Raw genomic sequence first — 19,420 nt, 5'->3', positions numbered from 1 at the left:
TTCACTGCTTACAACGATAATCAATTTCTCTGGTGAGAAACTGAGACAGGAAGAAAATAAAAATTAAGAGAAATGTGATAATTTGGATTTTGCCATGTAGAAATATAGAGACCATACTAATTTCAAGTTAGCTGTATTCCCCAAAACTATTTAATTATTCTTTCATACTAGAATTCCATTTATAATCTTCTACGAAGCTGTATTAAATAACATTTTCTGGCTACCGTAACTTCAGATTTTTCTCAATGGAGAACTCTGAAGACAAACTTTGAAGCAAGACAAAAACAAAATAGAGACATTCCAGCTCAGATATTTAATTAGCTCACAATAAGCTTATGTGTTTATAACTAATCTGTCCAACTGTATCAAAGTTTCTCTGGAAATTTTATACTATAGCTGTGCATTCATGCAGAATAAAGATCCTTTTTCTTTCAATGTCATGGCATTTAAGTCTCAATTGAAATAGGTTTTGAGGAGCAGACAACCCTATTAATCCTAGCTATTTTAATCTGGTGATTGATGAAAAGATTCAAGAAAGAAGATGGTTGTTTGTTGATCAAACAATTTTTAACTCAACTTTGAATATACACTGAGGGAGGAAAACTTTTGTGAATCAGAAGACAGATTATGCCTAATAAATTTTAAGGGTGTCAGCAATAGCCACTTCCACTTTTTCCTCAGGCATATGAAAAAGTAAAGAACATGAGCAACTCTTTGTAGAAACTGCTGATGCATGATTTACAAAGCAGAGCCCTCTATAAATTCCTTACTGAGTGCTTCCAATATGAGCAGTGGCTGCTGCCTCATGCCCAGTGTAAACTGAAAGTATGCAGCCAACAGCAACTTGCTGATTTAAGCAGCATCTTTCAGTAATAGATGGAAACAACCCAGCTGTATTCTCCTCTTCTTTAGAATCACGGAGTAATTTAGATTGGAGAAGATCTCTAAGTATTGAGTCCAACCATTAACCCAGCACTGCCAAGTCCATCACTAAACCACGTCTCTATGCACCACATCCACATGTGTTTTGAACACTTTTAGGGATGGTGATTCCACCATTTCCCTGGGCAGCCTGTTACAGCGCTTGACCAATGTCAGCGAAATTTTTTTCCTAATACCCAATCTAAACCTCCTCTGGTGTGACTTGAGGCCATTTTTGCTTGTCCCATCAGTTGTTATGTGGTTCATCAGCTTCTTCTGAGGTGTTTCCCTATGCTCAGGATTCCCTCTCTCTGTTTTCAGCTTCACTCAACATCACCCAGGTTACAGAGTATCTTGTCTGTGTAGAGACAAGAATCAAGAATAGACTCTACCTGAGAAGAAGGGAGGTTGCAGGTGGCTGGATTCAGGGGAAAACAAAAGAGAGCAGGAACTTAACCTGTCCCTTTCATTGATGAGATCTATTTACCATTTGCTAGTGGTTCACAAAACAGTGAAATTTCTTTCCCAGATGGACGATCAAACTCTAGGATTGTTTCTTCTGGTCTGCATCTACACTGCCTCTTTCTGGAAGTGGACTTAACTAAAATAATCCTTGCCTTTGTCACCTCAGTGACAATAACCACATTTCAAACCAACTCAGAATAAGCTGGTATCACTGCAACAGCAGCACTTAGGAAAGCTTAAGCTATAGATTCCTGTTTGGAAAGCCTTCTATTCTCATATGGCAATATGGAGCTCTTCCTGAGATTTTCATAAATAGAAGAGAGTTACTCTGAATGAGAGGCTCACAGAAACCAACCAAGTGAATACACAGTCATGAAACACACTGATTACATCCATTTCACCAAAAGGCTCAGAAATTACCAACATTTTTCTTCCCCAGTTAGAAAGCAGTTGACAAATCATGCCTTTTCATTTAATTAAAGCACTAATACTTAAGCTAATGTACTTACCTAAAAACTTTAAAAAAATAACAAAGTTCATGGGAAACACTACAATGTTTTTGTAAGGAAAATGTATCTCTATTTCATACCCGAAGTACAGTTTCGTCTCCAGCTGCTTTCAGGTCATCTTCCTTCCCAATGATTCTCTGTAGCTGTATTTGTTGAAACATGAGAAAAGAACAGGAAAATTACAAATTTGATCTTATAATAGCCTTCTTTTTCTGAACCTTGATTTAATTGCACTTTTTCTTAATTATACATCTCCGCAAAATTCTCTAGTCCTGACAAAATGTTTGCATACTTGAGGATATTTTGCTATGCAGACACACTTTTTCCTAGGAATGTCTTATCTACCGTGGTTAATACAACCAAACATGAATCTATCTCTTGCAGCCCAGTGCTTACTCTATTTTTAGAGGAGATTTCCTGCACCAGAAGCTTAGTTTTCACTTGAGAAGATTTTGAGAGTTGGGGGTATAACATCAAGGACCATTCCGGAAATAAAAATTATCCTGATTTTCATGCTGGCCTTCTAAATAGTTTTACATAGTTCTGTTATAAACGTGATCTTCTGGACATGAAAAACATACCTGTTTTGAGGTACTACACAAAAAACCAATAAAGAATAATTTAATTAAGAAAACATTTTTTTCAGAACTGGCATTAGGCAGTATGTAGTTTGAGTTTTCCCCTCCACTCTTGGAAAAAATTAATCTTGAACGTATTAGCTAAGAAGATTTTTAGAATTACTGAAATGACTCACATTTAAAAACAAAACTTCTACTGTCCCAAATAAAGCTTTAAGATAATATAAACAGTGCATTAATTTATGGTACCTCAAGTGTATCAAATCTGCAAGGTTTCTTTGACTGTATTTCACTTCAGAGATGAACACTGCCACAAGAATGAGTGATTTAATATAGCACAAAGTACACCTACCTTTCAGACATTTGCATGAATCCTCAAAAGGACAGCAGAAATGAAAGAACAAGGGACTTAATACATTTCAGGTAGAGATATGGAATTACACTGATCACTCTGGATTTGGAGACTTTAAAAGATGCTTTTAAAACTCAAGGATTTCAAAACTCCTGGTTTGCGTCTCAAACATTTCTGAGTGATTCCACAACCTGCTTATTGAAACCTGGAAAAAGTTCATTACCAAATTTCCACAGTCGTTATTCTGGGGAGTTTTTAAATATCTTCTTTGTTGTTGTTGTTGTGTTTTTTTTTTTTTTTTTTTCCTTCAGAGAAGCAGAATGGACTTGTAAACAGTAAGAAAAACACGCTATTGATTTGTGTTGCAAAAAGTCATCCCCTGACTTTCAAATTTTGAGTAATTAACCTGTTCTGTGTTTGTTTGGGTTTTTTTCATCCTCATTTGTTTAGTTTATCAGGATGCTTACTTTCTATTATTAGTTTTAAATTGTATCTCTTGATGGTGTTTACCAAAAGAAATGCTATAAAACAAGGCAATTAAACACCACTCATTCCTCCAAATTATCTTCATTTTTGATCATTTACAAAACAAATGACTAGTACAGTAAAAGCATGATTAATTTCTTCTTAGCAAAATAGCATTATAGTGCTGTGGGTAAAACCACAACGGCTTGTCCATATTCTCACTGAGAAATCACATTTTTTTCTTATCTCAAAAATCAATAATTTGATCACACATAAGGAATAAAACTGCAAATACTTTCCAAACAGGAGAAAAATGATATTTTTCTTTTTGGATTTTATTTCTAAAGGACTCTTAAAAAATCTGCAGAGTAGACTGCAGTAGTAGAGGTTACTGAAGGGCACAGACACACAGCATACTTATTTTCCCAAGTATTCTGAAAGATTTCACTTATTGTTTTCTTACACTGTATGTAAATTCTTAGAGTGCTTGAAACTATTTCCAGAAGTTTGTTCATTTTTTTCAGCATAGTGCAGCAACTAGTCATAGAGGGAGAAGAATTCTGCCCTCAAGAAATGGACTCTTCCATGTAACATTTATTTGTATTTAATATTTGTACCCGCTCACCACTCACTATAATAATGGCTAATTCAAATATAATGAGACCTATTATGCACAAGTGAAGTCTCTACTAAAAACAGAAGTAATCTGTTCTGAATAAGCCTTTCTGGCAGAAAGACTATGGCAGTCTCTTAAAAAAAAAGGGTGTTTTTGCATCTTCCAGTTGCTTGAGAGAGACCAGTGTTTGTGGATGCTCTAAGACTACACAAGTGCTCTGTGCCACAGCTGCTGAGTGTTGGGTGCTGGCTCATTCAGCCCTAGATGAAGCTCTGCAAATATTTTGTGGTATCTGCTCTCCAGCAGAAGTGTGTAAGATAGCCTGCTCAGAAAGTCTAAGTTATACAGCTCTTGCATGTGCCATCAGAGCTACTCTGCCTTTATTCCCAAGAGTTTTGAACTGTCATTAATTTTACTTAGACATCTTTAATCAGGACAGATTTAGAGAGTTAGGGAAATTCCTTACTTGCTGGGGATTTTGGGAACTTTGGTAGCCTTATTCTTGGTGGGAGGTCTCAGATTAATGTGCATGGGTTATTATGTGTCTGGAAATCCCCCTCACCAAGTCTCAAGTGAATGTCTTGGAAGTGCAGAGTTCATGAAAGTATCTTACTGTCCTCACAGAGATGCAGATAACATGGCTCTGAGAAATGATTCTGCACTCTGGCAGGAACTGATTAAAGCGTGGCAACTAACATCTGTGAACATGCCATTTCTACCTCGTCTTCTTCACCCTGGAGTTGCAGGGAAAAGCAACAAAACCCTCTTGGTCCTAATACTGAATACTGTGACTGTTTACCACTGAGACGTAGATGAAGCAGAATTACACTGGCTTCAACATAAAGAAATAGGGAGGAGAGAGAACAAGAGTATCCCTGTGAAGGGAGAGACTTTTACTGGAAATGAGGAAAATGTGCACTGAAATGGAAAGGCTACAGAGGACAAGATAAAACTTGTTGAAAACATGGGATTGCATTCAAGATCTCCTTTCCCGAACATCCATTTTTGTCAGCAGAGAACACTGGGAAATTCTGCACCTCACACTCCTGAAGTGCCTGATCCATATAGGTTTGAACAGCCTATATCCCATCACATAATGCAGGCACTGAGGAATGGGGTTGGAGTTTCTGCTTGTCCCTCATCTCCCTTTCCTGAATGACCTGCTTGGCACATCTTGTGCCTGTTCATCCAGGAACATGCAAGAATTGAGATGTACACAATTCAAAGAATGATGGATGTTTTCCAAACCAAAAGAGAACTTCTTACCTCAAAGACTCTACAGTCTAGATCAGCAGTCAGACTCCACAGTCAGACATCACAGACATACAAACATGTCTAATCAGAGGATAATGGTGGGAAATGAGGAGCACAAGAGGTGACAAAGCAAGAGAATGAACCAGCAATGAAATTTCTTTTCCCACTGCGCCCCGCCTACAGACACTGACTCCTGATTACTGCTTCTTCACTATTCTTTTCCACTGCCTTTTCCTTACATATATTTCCTGATGTTATTGTCAAATATAGTGTGGAAATCACTGTAGAATAGTTCAGATATATTTTGCTAGGATGTCAGCTGGGACAAGACAAATGACAGATTAGCCACCCAATGTACTGATTTATTAGCTATCTAGAAACTTTCTATGATGCACATGGAACTAGAGTATACAGCCTAACACACTTATTTTCACATTCTTACATTTCAAAAATTTTATTTTTAAATCTAATCTATAAAGTTTTGCTTGAAAATAGTCTCCTCTGTAAATATCAAAAAAACAGTCACAAGAGAAGACTCATCCTCTGACTAATTTGCATCCTGTGGGACTTCTTTGAATTTAATGACTCTTGTGAGTTGACAGAATAATTTATATGGGGTTTTTTTACCACTCTATATTATTTTATCAATACAGCCCAAAAAGGAAATGAAAGGTAACAATCTATCTAACTAGAATAATTTTCATTTAACTTGATTGCCTCTACAGAAATCAAATTATTTTTAATGATTTATATAATTAAACAACTTTCTGTTGTTATACTGGCTGATTCAATTAGAATACCTGAAATGGGTAATGATATTAAATATATAACATATTGCACATCTCTCCAAAAGAGCAGTGTAAGAATCTCCTTATTTGCTTAACTGACAGTACCTTTTGGAAGAAAGCACTGCTAACGTGGCATTTTGGTGCACAGGCACTACAAGCTGAACATGTCCACTTGTGTTCATGCAGTTACTTTTGCTTGTGACATATTGTTTTGCAGCTGAATAATACAGCCATAACTTATTTTGGTAATCAGGGCAGTGCTAGTCTGATAACAATTCACTATGATTGCATCTGGTTTAGTAGGTTACAAATACAGGCTTTACTAGAATTTGATTTCTTTTTAATCAGCAGAATAATGAACACTTTAACAGAACAAATTCTTCAAAATTAAAAGATCTTCTGTAGCAACAAATGGGTGTAGGACTGTGCTGCTTTTGGCTGGGGTAGAGTTAATTTCCTTCACAGTGGCTGGTGGGGGAGTTTGTTTTAGATTTGTGCCGAGCAGGGGGGTGATAACACAGAGATGTTTTTGTTATTGCTGAGCAGGGCTCACACAGAGCCAAGGTCTTCTGCTTTTGTACTGCCATGCTGGGGAGGGGGCTGGGGGTGCTCGTGAGGTTGGGAGGGGACACAGCCAGGACAGGTGACCCAAAGTGACGAAAGGACATTCCAGACCATCTGACATCATGCTCTGTACATAAAGCGGGGGCAAGGAGGAAGAGGAGAACATTTGCAGTGATGGCTTTTGTCTTCCCAAGCTGCCATTACACGTGCTCTCTGGGGGATGGCTGAACACCAGCCTGTCCATGGGAAGCAGTGAATTCCTTGTTTTGCTTTGCTTGTGTGCATGGCTTTTGCTTTGCCTATTAAAATGTCTTTATCTCAATCCATTCTCTTACCCTTCTGATTCTCTCCCTGATCTGGTGGGAGAAAGAACTGGCAGCTGACTGGGGCTTGGCTGCTGGCTGGGGTTACACCACAAGAAAGGTATCTGCAGGTTCAATTAGGGCCTTCTGGGAACACTGTCTTGGAAAATTACCTAATTTGAAGTATTATTTTCAAATAGTACTACTAAGTCTAGAAGTATTTTTGCAACATTTTAGAATAGATTTAAAGTATGACTCATCAATTGTAACCTTGCTAAGAGACAATTCACTGAAATAAAGGTGATAAGTGCAAAACATGCGAACAGCTATTCTACTATTAATTCAGAGTTTAAGGCTATGAAATTCCCCTAAATAAATTTTTGTTAATTTCTTTATCAACAAGTCCATCTTTAAAAATTTTAGATTTTAAGGTTCTCTAGAGATGTGACTTCATGATCAACTTTAACATCACCCTAGTGACAGAAAATATTTAGAATTGTAGTAGCCATGTCAGCTTCTTATAAAATTGTCTCTCCACTTACCTCCAATATGAATTAAGGATCTGAAATAAGTTGAGGGATTCTATTACTAAGTACTTCTATTGACAAGAAGTACTTAGTCTCCTGTTAAATATTTAAAAGTTGAATAAGCTATATAATTAAAGCCTATTCTTCTTAAAAAAAAGCAACATCAGAGCAAGGTTTTCTTAGTTTTTAAAGTATCTACCTTTCTCCCCATAGTTTAGGTATAATATGGGAAAAAACCTGCTGCTGCTCTTCAAAGTGTTGAATTGATAAAACCTTTCTGCAACAGCAAGCAAAATTAATAAAGACCAAAAGAGGATGGGGAATTAAAGAAATTATTCAACATATTAAGAAAACAAAAGACTCTTCCAGATGATTATTTAAATTAGCTCATGGGATTAAGGGATATACACTAATTCCTACCTTACCAGCAGCAGATATTTACTTACAATTCTAAGGTAACATTTATACGAGTGGATTCAATGATGATAAATACTTCTATCACAATACTTCAATATGAGCTCCTTTCATATAAAATATTTTAGTAAGCATGTGATCATAGACTGGACTGAAAAATAGGCTTGATGATTTTAATGAATCTTCATTGAGCAAATATAACCCAGAGACTTACTTAAAATTAAAATGTATGTAAATACACCTACCTTAAAGAATTCTTTCTTTTCAACTTGTTCATTGCCATCTGCATCCAACATTTTAAAGGCAATCTGAAGTCCAGTCTGGGGTTCTGCAACAAATTGCAAAAGAACTTTATTGAAAATATCACATACTTACACTTGAACTCAAATACCAAATGTAAAATGAGCATTGACTCTGGCTCAGTTCTCCATTGTTATGTACACACACGGTATTTCCAGTGACCCATACACACCTCTTCCAATACAAGCAAACTGTTTAAACACCTTTTTGCTATCATTTCAAGGGATAATTAATGCAATGGCAAAGTAAGAAACGCCAGCAGTGCCTAAGTACAAGCCATGAATGTCCATCTGATCTCAACAAAAATACTGCATCTCTTACTGGCCAGATCTTAAGATGTTCCCAAAGGATGTCTCTATAATCCCATGTCACTTATGCAGTCTAGCTTTGCCTTACTTATAAGAGTTCCTTTTCAGGTGAGAAGAGTGGAAAACTCCTTCTGGCTGTTTTTGACAAAAGCATGTTTTGTGTGACTCCCATCAAGACAATTTTTTTTCAGGAATTCTACACAATTTTACCCTGCATTTCCTTCCCCGAGTGGATGTTTCTTTTCAACAGCAAAATGTAATGAGTTCTGAATCTTGGAGACGCTATAAAAGCATGGCGTGCTTTCAGCTCCTTCCCACAATTTCCTGATCTTCATTTGCTTACAGGAGGTGGCCTTGAACATTGGCAAGCCCATACAGCAGCAGCATGCTGCTGAAATGCAGCTACAGTTCACTGTGGTAGCAAGCCCTTCTCCCAGTAATCACTGAAGCAGGTGAATTAATGCCATAACCCACTACATGTCAGGCATGGACTTTTTGTCTCTGGAATATATTGATGCTTCCAAGAACAATGCTGGACTCGTGAGGGCAGCAAAGAAGCATCTCTACAAAACTCCAATGCCTTCAGAGTTTTGCCTCTGGAAATATATGCTTCTAGTTGCATTATGTAAAGTTTTAAATCTTGCTTTTTTTAAAAGAGAATTTTTCTGCAAAGGGAACGAGTTAAAGAAATATCCCATTCCTTTCAAGTCATAACAAGATGGTTAAAGAAAATACAATTTTTACATTTTAGAAATAACTACATATTCAGCAGTCAACTAATATTCTGTGTGAAGCAATCTTGTGATGCAGGGGTATTTTATAAATACCACTGCAATCTGCACAGCAGTGCTGTCCCCAGCAACTGGGTTGATTTACTACTCAAAACTGGCTTCCTTTCCATGGAAATGCCACATGCTAAATTTGTGTTACTAGTACAAAAGCAAGAAAAGGCTATCCAATAACATATTTAGAGAATAAAAGTAATTGATGCATTTAATAGCAATTCATACCATCTGTGTTCCAATTTTCAGATAAGAGAGCTGTTAGTGAAAATATAGACCTAAAGCTGCTTATACTGTTTAGAGATGACATACTTATCTGATATGATGTAACCCCAAAGGTATGTGTTTGTAAAATAAGCATAGTTCAAAGACTACCACAGATATATTTGTATTTAATTAGAATCAGGCAAAATTCCAAAATCTGAACAGAAGTGCTTCATCCTGGCTGTGAGTGCAGGTTAGACCTAGGTGCTTCCTCTCCTAATATTCCTTCATTGACCAAGCTGTCAACTTGTGAGACTGGGTAATTGAAACAAAGCTCTAAGTAAAGGTGACAACTTCAGTTCCTGGGCTTCTTCACCAGGCAGGGCTCCATTAACCTATTGCTAGAAATGAAATTCAATACACCACTGGAGGAAAAAAGACAGTGATGACACAAGGTACAGAGAAAAGAAGGTCATGGGGGAAAAAATAAAACCTTTGTCTGTCACAAAAATACATTTTCAAGTTCAGTGTTTTTACAGACCCTGATTTTGTATGACAGGCAGCATGGTCTCATCAGCAGCGTGGAACCAGGAGTCTGACGACTCTTTTTCCATTTCCCTACTGCTCAGTTGGTGATTGGAAGTAATTTAAATACTGATGCCTGCTTTAAGAAATCTCACATTAACCCTCACTAGTGAGAGAGACAGGCTGTGTAGCTTGGGGCTGACTGACAGAGGATACTTGTTAGGCAAAGATAGAGGCACTAACACTAACACTTGTTGACACTGGCTTTCAAACTGGTCAGTATGATAACCCTCTGTGTAACCAAAGCAGCAACATTACCGCTGCATTTTTATCCTGCATTAAAAGGTGCCTTTGTTTTTGCAGCTCAATACATTCCTATATACGTTCTGTGAAAAACAATGTTACTTGATTTTCTGGAGAAGTGGAACAACTTTCTCTGATACTGCTTCAATTTTCTAATTGTTTCAGCCAATAATTCAGCATGAATTCACTTTCAGCTGCCATAAATTTCTAAAGAAATAGAATCTTTGACACCTATTCCTGCAACTTGAAGGTATTCGTTTGAAGTAATAATTTGGCTGTCATGGTTGTCCTTTTTTAACATAAATTCATCTTTTATGAGTTGCAATAAATATTTTAAAATCAGTACCCTACCTGGGCTAAACTCCTATCTCTGATTTTAAAAGCCACTTGAACACATGGTATAACTCATGTTCAAGCAGTGTGTAGCATGGGACAGTCACCACTGCTGAAGCAGTGTATTTGTATGTTAAAGCTTAATGCATATATATATATAATTTAATATTGTGTACTAGCTGAAGTTGCCAAAGAGATTATTTACCTTTCATGCTGTGCAACAGGAACTAATGCAGTTCTGCTAAGAAATGAGGTAAGCTGCAGAAGGGCCACTTGAATTGTGCAAGAGGTGCATAATGATGAAAGGCTGGACATACTCTCTCCACTCTGTGGAGACCAACACTACTTGTTCATACTACACCATGAGAGGGTGGATTTCCAGAGCAAGGAAAATTTATCAATTTATTTAAGGCCCAGCCATGGACCTTGCAGCCAGGGAAGTGATGAGTGTCACACGAGAGTGATGCCTCCACAGTCTGTCAGGAAAGAAGTGACTGCTTCCTTCTCTCCTTTCCCCATGCACTGATACAATAAATCATTTATGCCTGGCTTTGTCCCTTGCTGAAAATGTTAGACTTTGATAAGTCAGTCGAACAAAACTGCATGTGGACTATTCTGTGGACAATTCCATGGACATGCATGTGGACTACTTCACTACTGCTCCAGGGGTCTCGCTGTGTCTCAAATCTTGATGTTTCTAAGCATCACTTACACATCAGAACAAAACAGGGGGTGGCAAACATGGCACAGAGAAAGTACCAGACAATCCCAGGTCACTTCCATGCACAAAACCAAAAAATGCCTGTTACTTGTAGATAAAGCAAGTCCCAAACAAAAGTTGTTTTAAAAAAAAGTGCCTGAGAGAAAAAGGAAGGAAGCAAAGGAGGGGGGCTGAAATACATGTACAATACTTGAGGAAATAAAGCCAAAAGGAACAGAGGATAAAGAAAAGGGACTTTAAAATTAGATAAAAAGACACTGAAGAATTCTGCTGTTTATGTATTGCATCCATGGCAAACTTGAACACAATAAAAACATGCAACAACTCCTGAGACACTACAGCAGTTTTTCACACCCATGCATGAGCTATATTGCTAATGTCTCATGGTCCAAAATGACTAAAACTACTGTCCAGAAGAAATATTATTCATCTTTCCATCCAATTCTTCTTCCCCTTATTAAGTGGCTCTGTAATCAAAGTCTCCCCGCTCCCAAAGGGACTTTTCTGATCCCATAGTGCAGGAAGTACCATGATTTTTGAAGTATTGCTATGGGCCAATGATGACACTGATTTCCATTTATATCAATGCATTGTCACTTTATATACAATAGTTTTTATGTTTTACTATAATGCGGAAATTTAGAAGCTAAAAAATATCAGAAATAAAGCTCCTGGTAAACTGGTACTACCTGAGTATTTGTGCCTATATATTTTAAATATATAATACTTACTTGTAAGAATTGTCAGCAAAAACAGATACTCTGCATAAGATATCAACCCTGGAAAAAAAAGTTTAAAAATTACTTGTGGAAAACCCCTAAAATTTAGAGCAAAATTTGAAAGATTAAATATTACAAATATAAAAAAAAATGTAGTTTGACATAGTATTAAATACCTGTGTTAAAGTAAGCCAAGTTACTATTTAATCAATTTTTCACTTCTGTTTTTAGTACTCTGAAGGTAAAAATCCCTAACCCCAGACTCATCAATGTTCATGTCTAACCAAGAAAGTAAGGTTTATTTGGTATTAACAAAAGGCCCACACTAAATCTTTGGATTCTCACTGAAAACATTCAATGTTTATATAAAAGGCAAATAAATTAAATGTGCTTTGTCACATTTAGTACCTGGGAGGAGAACTACTCTAACATTACCCTGAAGGATCAAAGTCCTCCATCCTTTGGCAGGCTCGCAAAAGGCGGAGAATAGCTTCCCTCTAATTCTCAAGGGAACATGGCAACACGCAAAGCTGCCAAGCTGCTAGATTGTGCTGATAGTACTGCTGGGCCCTGTGCCAAGAGGAGGCTTCTTATTTTTTTTTTAAATAGGAACATGTCCTTTCTACAAGGTGAAAGTATTTTCCCCCCTTTTGAAGGAAAATTCCAGTGTTTTCTTTTGAAATACCGCCTTAAGTGAAAAGCCTGAACAAACACAAAGATGTGATAGCGTCAAAATAGAGTGTGCAAGCTAAAGATAGAGAGTGCAGAATGAGGGTGGATAAACAACAGAATCTGAACCATCTGCCCTGCAATAATGTTTGGGGAAAGAAATGTAAAGGGCTTTTTTATAAATCACTTTTCAAAATAACTGAGCTACTTTTGACTTGTGAGCTAAACATTGTATAATGCTGAAGCTGCTTAAAATAACGAAGTTCAAACATGCCTATCTGTGCAAAGATAAACTATTTTTGTAATTTATATTTAGTTAATTGATAGATAAGGAACCCACTTAAGCTTCAGTGATAAACAATTAACTTCTGATAAACTACTATGCAGAAGCAACAGCATTTGTATTTGACCTCAGATAGTGACTTAACACTTCTAAGTACCAGAGCTCAGAAATATTAAATTGCTAAATGCAAGACTCTGAAAATATGAGAACAAGTCTTAGCTAAAGGGAGGTCCAATTCTGATCCTGTTGCCAGCATACTCTGGTTCCATATCTCAGCTTTCCTCTCTATCAAAACAGGACTATTTACCCTATTATCCTACATGAATTGTGTAAATCAGCACAGTACTACAATCATACAATACACTGTGGAAATAAAAAATGCTTTCATCTCAAAGACTTCTGCTTATGAGTTTTAGCATTTCTGTCATTGCAAGAATGCCAATTATTATTTTCATTGCTGTAAAACCTGGAATTGTATTCTTAGATGAAATATCTAGGTTTTCTACAAGTTCGAAATCAAATAAACAGAAAAAGAACTTCCTTTATTTTTAGCTTATATGCCTAAGACAAGATTAAAAAAAAAGGATTGAAACAAATTGGTGGTGAAAAGAATCAAGCAAATAATGTGAAAAGTAGTGATCAAGATTCCTAATTTTGTTTTGTGTGTGACACAGCAAAAGAATGTTTAAGGGAAGAATAGAAAGGAAGACAAGGAGGCAACTTCTCAGGTCTGTATAGAAAACACCTCCCAGTCAAGGACTGCAGTGGTGTGAGCACAAAGACCCCTGACTGAAAATGTAACCAGTGAAGGATGCAATGAAGGATGGCATTACTGGTCAGGGACAAGTCGGAGTCTGCCCCTCAGCTGTCTTGAGATTTTCTGCATGGGATAATCTAAGGAGAACCTGGAAGCTGAAGACAAGTGGTTTATGCTGGGTAAAGAGAACAAGAAGAGTCCAGTGTGGGGATACAAAATAAGAGATGAGACACTCAAAGAAGTTGTGGAAAAAAACATATTTATCAAAGCTTTTGAAAGAATATTAACATGGCAGATTAGGTAAAAGTCTGAGAAAAAATGAAGTCATAATAATTGAGATACGAAATACTGAACCCCTGGAGAATTTTAGCTTTATAGCTAGACAGGGATCACTATACCTTATAAAATTTTGCAGAAAGAATCTGCCAAATTTTTACAAAGATGGTAAGATGTGAAGAAAAGATCAATTTGAAGACAACACCCTGCTGACCAGCTCAAGGGAGAAGCACCTGAATTGAAGAGGACTGGAAAGTGAAGCTTTGCAAGAAATGGCACTTTTCATCATCTTACTGTAATCTAACTGAAAAGTCACTATAGTTAAATTGGTAAAAAAGGTAAATATAATGAAAATATGTAGAAATAGACTGGATTATTCCTTAAAACCTGACTCAATGCTCTAAAGAAAATTCACGGCCTGCCTGATATTTTCTGGAAGACTGATTGCACTAAAATAATTTATCATAAGATTTTTTAATTTGTGGACTAATTTCCATTAAAAAAATTACTTTAATTTTATTGTCCTACATGCAGTGAGTGGCCAGCTTACCTCATTCATAAAGTAAATGAAATATTTTGGTAATTTTCTTTTTTATTCTACAGTAATCATTACAAAGGTACTCAAACTAAAAGATGTACCACAGCAAACTTAAAACCCCAAACTAAAACAACCCACTGAAAGTTAAATTCATATCCAAGCAAAATTTAAAAGAGAAAAGCTTCACACACTGTTGAATGACTCAGCATACTTGCAGCCAAGAATGTGAAGTTTGCATTGGCAAAATACTGTCATTTTCTAAAGCTAAAGGAACCTTCCCTAACCCTCCTTAGAAATATCTGTCCTCAAACTTACTAACAAATGCTGACAGTACAATATTCTTATTGCTGAATAAATCGTAAGTATACCTACTAAACATGACACAGGTTTTAAAACTGCCCACTAGAAGGCAGAATCCCCTAGCATTACATTTTACAAACCAGACTGATGGCAGTTTTCAGTCTCCTTGACATTTAAATAACCATTTGAAGGCAGTTAAAATAACCTCAGCTAAACAGTTGGACAGGGGTATTCATTATTCTGGTACTTGTAAAAGTATAAATATTTTCATTTTAAAACTGTGATTATAATGCATCTTAAAGCAAAAGCATCAAAGTCACTAAACAGGCATCATGATCAAAAATTGTAAAAACTCTTGAGTCTTGTGGCGACATATGGATGACTGCACTGAATGTTTTTGCATCATCTCAAACTCCTACCTGGCCTTTGAAGGACAGAGATTCAAACACACAGGGCTAGGCAAGGGCAGATCTTTGCCAGAATGCAGAAGACACCAACTTTGAGTGTACCGCTAAGCCCAAGCTTTCTGCCAAGCACCCAGCTGGGAGAGGTGCAGTAAGAGAAGGCTGCATTGATTTGCTGTTTTCAGTTTCTCTTTATGGATTCCTGGTTTTCCCAGGCAGCATGCTCTGTGGATTTGCAGTGTTCATCACTAGAAAAAGAAAGGCCCTAAAAAGCAGGTAAAGAGATATCCAAAAATTCAAGACTGAGAATACTTTAAGCCAAATCCTGGGAAAGCATGTGATGATTGCAAAAGGCAGGGAATGACTATTTAGTACAAAATCCAGCCTCTCCTAGGATAGGAAAAAATTGTTAATTTGTTCAGAGATGTTTCAGGGCTTTTGGGGTAAGGTGGGGCTTTCAGGAGCAGACTGACAAGCAAGGCACCCAACTGGAGACCCTTGCAGGTCTGTACAAGGATGCAAGAAATGAACTGCAGGCAGAAGAGGCTGTGAGACTGAAGGGTAGGTGAAATGCTGCAGGCTGAGATCAAGGGCTGTTCCCTTGGCACAAGCTTCCAGCCATGTCTGAGGATCTGCTGTGCATGGAGAGAGCATGGCTCCTGCCTGCCAAGGAGCTGCAGAAGTGCAACAGCAGCTTTATTTTCCAGAAACATCCACAGGATAAGGGATTCAGGCTGAATTGTATGATACAGAAAGTTTGTGAATAGGCACTGTCAGTCTTTCTCATTAGTTTGGGAATTTTGGTCTTTTGTTACTGTGAAACGGTTAATTGCTCATCTATTTGGTTTTCTTGATCCTCTTGTTTGTTTTCTCTCTTCAATTAATTTACGTTAATGAGATGTTTATTTGGTCTTCTTTAATCTCCTGTTGTTACACTAACAATATCCCCACTCTTAGTTTTCTCTTTATGTAGTCCAATATAAAGTGGAAATGCTGGGTGAAAAGAAAACAAAGCATATCAACACTGTGAAGGGTCACAGAGCTACCAAAGAGAGAGAAATAAGTTCAACTGCTCTTGGAATCAGGGATACCAACTTAACGAAACTAGGTACAAGTTTTACTTTTATTTGTAGTTTCCATGCATTTAAGTTGTACAGAGGAACAGTCAGGTTATTAACAAAAAGTCTTAAAAGTCCATTTTGTGTTCAAGTCATCCCTTTAACCCTTTCCTCTTCCAAGTAGGCTTTTCAGTTTCTTTCATGTCTCCTCCTACATCTAAGAAGGCTTTCAAATCCCAGCCTCTTTACTCTCTCTTGTATAACTGAGAGATTTGCCAAGGAGGCAACTACTGGCTAGATGAGGATGAAATAAAATCCATAAAACCCCCTTTAAAAATACATTCAATTCACACTATATAATGAGATAAAAAGCAAGATGTATTTTTCAGTATCAGAAGTGCTCATTACCTTTATCACCAAGCTCTCTAAAAAAGGTTGGTCCTGGTTTAGCTTTGGCAACATAGAGCAGTGCAGCATCCACCTCCTTTAAAGACACAAACAAGAAAACATAAAGCCAGTTTTGAAAGAGAGCTAATCACTTCAGTAACAGAAAGAATGCAAGTTCTTTTGAAGAAGGAAAGGAACATTTTGCTTACCTTTTTTGTCAGTTTCTTGGCTGAGGCTTTGCCTATAATAAAAAAAAAATCATCATCATTCAATAAGAAACTGACTTTGAACTTTGATCAGGTTCTGTGGCATTTCTTCTGATTTTTATGGGAAAATGCTAAGTAATATGAAACAGAATATTTCGCAACAGACAGTTTGTTTCTAATTCCCATAATGATCATGAAAGGAACAAGATTTAAAAATAATATGAGCAGTCTGTTCAAATGTTCTCTCAGCCTAGATTAAAGCACATATCATGTACATGACCAACTTACTAGTATGACTTTGCATATTGTGAGCTACAAATGTAGCACAGATTCCGAAGCAAGACTATACAGCAAGAAACAGCTGTAGTATTTACAAAGGGATTTCCATGCACACATGATAGTCCTTGAAATGCAGGTTGAGTACGTGAAAGCTAAGAAATACTTAAAGAAAAATAATTAAAATTTTGATGCTTCTATTAAGCAGAAGGAAATTGAACAATTCTGCTTTCTGAAAGAGCATCAGATGAAAATCATGCAAACTGCTAAGTGTTTCTTAGCAGGTTCAAGTGAATACACTCAAACAGGGGAGCCACTGGCAGTATAATTTATGCTGCTGTGTAAATCACATGTTTGAGGAGCTGCAATGTGTATGTATGTACATAGCTGCAATGTACAAAGAGTGGAACATCCCAGCTGGTTAGGCAGGGATCACAGAAACCCCATGGTCAGGGACCAGCAGGAGCCGTGCATGTCTCTTTTCAGTCTATCTATTCAGCCCCTCTCATACAGTTCTCCAAACTCTGTTGTCCTTCACTCTTACCTCTCTCAGCCCATCACGCTCTTCCTTCATCACCATTTCCTTGGATTCCAGCCAGCCATTCCCTCCTATTTATTCACACTGAGTAAGCACAAACTGAGCCACTTGGATGTGCTCTGTGGACTGGTGCCCCTGCGTGCAGCAGGGTGCTTTGCTCCACGCTCAGTCTCCAAGGCTACTTTCCTGCTTCACAGGCATTTTGCATCCGAAGGGTCACCAGTGCAGCACCATTATCTGGAAATGGGCATGATGGTGGCAGCCTGGTGAGCAGCTGTCAACAAACATCTACCAAGCATTTTCACAGGCCCATAATTTGGCCAGACGGAGGTGCTTTGTCAGTAAAATAGTGAATTTCCACAGCGCTGGCAAACGGCATGCCCAGCTGCAAGGGGTCTCCACCAGCAACTTTTGGCTTGGAACATCTCAACTAGCAATAGCTCATTTTTCAGCACAGGCAAAGCAGTAGCCTGGCCTCTGCTCCCTCAACTAGCAGTAACACTTTTGCTGATAAATTCCTCTCCTCACATCCCCTCCCCCAAATCAGCCTAAGGCAGACACCTGGCACATAACATTTCAACACAAATGTTTAAGTTTGACAAAAGTTATAAGCAACTAAAATTAGGGTTTTAATACTGGAGTGTTGAGTGACCCCAGCAACAGGTGTTGCCAGTACCACCTGTTACTGTGGATGAATACATTTTTGTGCAATGCCTATACATACATTTACACCCACATACACACACATATATGAAGCTCCATAGGTAGATACCTTTTAAGTAAAACAATGCATTAAATCCTCTACTTTGCCTCATTTGAGACAAAAAAAGTCAGACTAATAACATACTGGGAGAAGCAGCAACAATAGCTACATTCAGTAAGGCTGAATCCTGAGCAGAGTGATGTAACACCAGTTACATCTAACACCAGACCCTGCTGCAGAGCATTTTCATGAATGGCTGTTAAGCAAATGAAGTGATTTAGATCTCAGCTTTGAAATGTCACTGCTTCCATACAGCACGTTTGTGAAACTGAACTTAAGCTGTTCTTTTGGCCCTGGCAGACCCACCTAGAGAGCAGCCTTACAGAAGGGAATGAGTCAGGCTGAGAGTAGGGAATGAGTAGGTCTGCAAAAAACAGTATCTGAAAGAAAAAAGGGAAAACCACCCTGCAATATTTTTCATTGTACATGCTCCTTGTACTTGCTGTCTGCACAAAAGCCAGCCATATACCCTTATTTGGTTAACAGCACCTCTATTCCTTTAATTCTCCTGGTGATCCCAAGAACATCACATCTGGATCAACACCTGCTACCATAGCAGTGTACTGGGGAGTAGCCTTCTGCCAGCATCCAGGAGGATGATGAAGGGAGACAAGAGGAACATTGTGAGCTGGAACAGCAAAGGCATGGATAGTGATGCAAGGTAAGGAGAAAGTGCTGGGAGCTACAGCTGAGACAACAGTTGGCCAAGTTTGTGAGGCTGTACACTTGACTGAATCTGCGTTTCTCCTCTTTGTGTTGCATTCAGCACAATGACACTGAAACTCTTCAGCTGCATAGTTTTGGGGAACAGCATATCCTCACTGAGAACTACCATATCATGATAAAAATTAATAAAGGGAAGGGAAGTCTGTTGCAGACGTACGGACTCTTCACCAGGCAGCACTTACAACTGCAACTGCCTAGAGCTCACAGAAATGGCTGTGGATGCCATCAGCATCTGCCCTATTGCATCCAGCCACAGTCACCCTCCAGAGGATATTTAAGATGCTGACAT

General features: G+C 37.9%; 1 protein-coding gene across 1 annotated transcript in view; it reads right to left on the bottom strand.

Moving 5' to 3' along the window:
• Positions 1–19,420, bottom strand: part of MICU2 (mitochondrial calcium uptake 2) — a 135,440-nt gene that overhangs the window by 21,569 nt on the left and 94,451 nt on the right. Inside the window, exons 4-8 of the mRNA XM_039718699.1 lie at positions 16,832–16,863; positions 16,644–16,719; positions 11,963–12,010; positions 8,001–8,083; positions 1,976–2,038 (exon numbers count right to left, since the gene is read on the bottom strand). Coding sequence (XP_039574633.1) covers positions 1,976–2,038; positions 8,001–8,083; positions 11,963–12,010; positions 16,644–16,719; positions 16,832–16,863 — 302 coding nt within the window. The remainder of the gene's footprint in view (positions 1–1,975; positions 2,039–8,000; positions 8,084–11,962; positions 12,011–16,643; positions 16,720–16,831; positions 16,864–19,420) is intronic.

The sequence above is a fragment of the Passer montanus genome, unplaced genomic scaffold (genome assembly GCF_014805655.1).
Source record: "Passer montanus isolate IOZ18808 unplaced genomic scaffold, ASM1480565v1 scaffold4, whole genome shotgun sequence".
Classification (NCBI taxonomy): Eukaryota; Metazoa; Chordata; class Aves; order Passeriformes; family Passeridae; genus Passer; species Passer montanus.
This window is presented reverse-complemented; position numbering and strand designations above follow the sequence as displayed.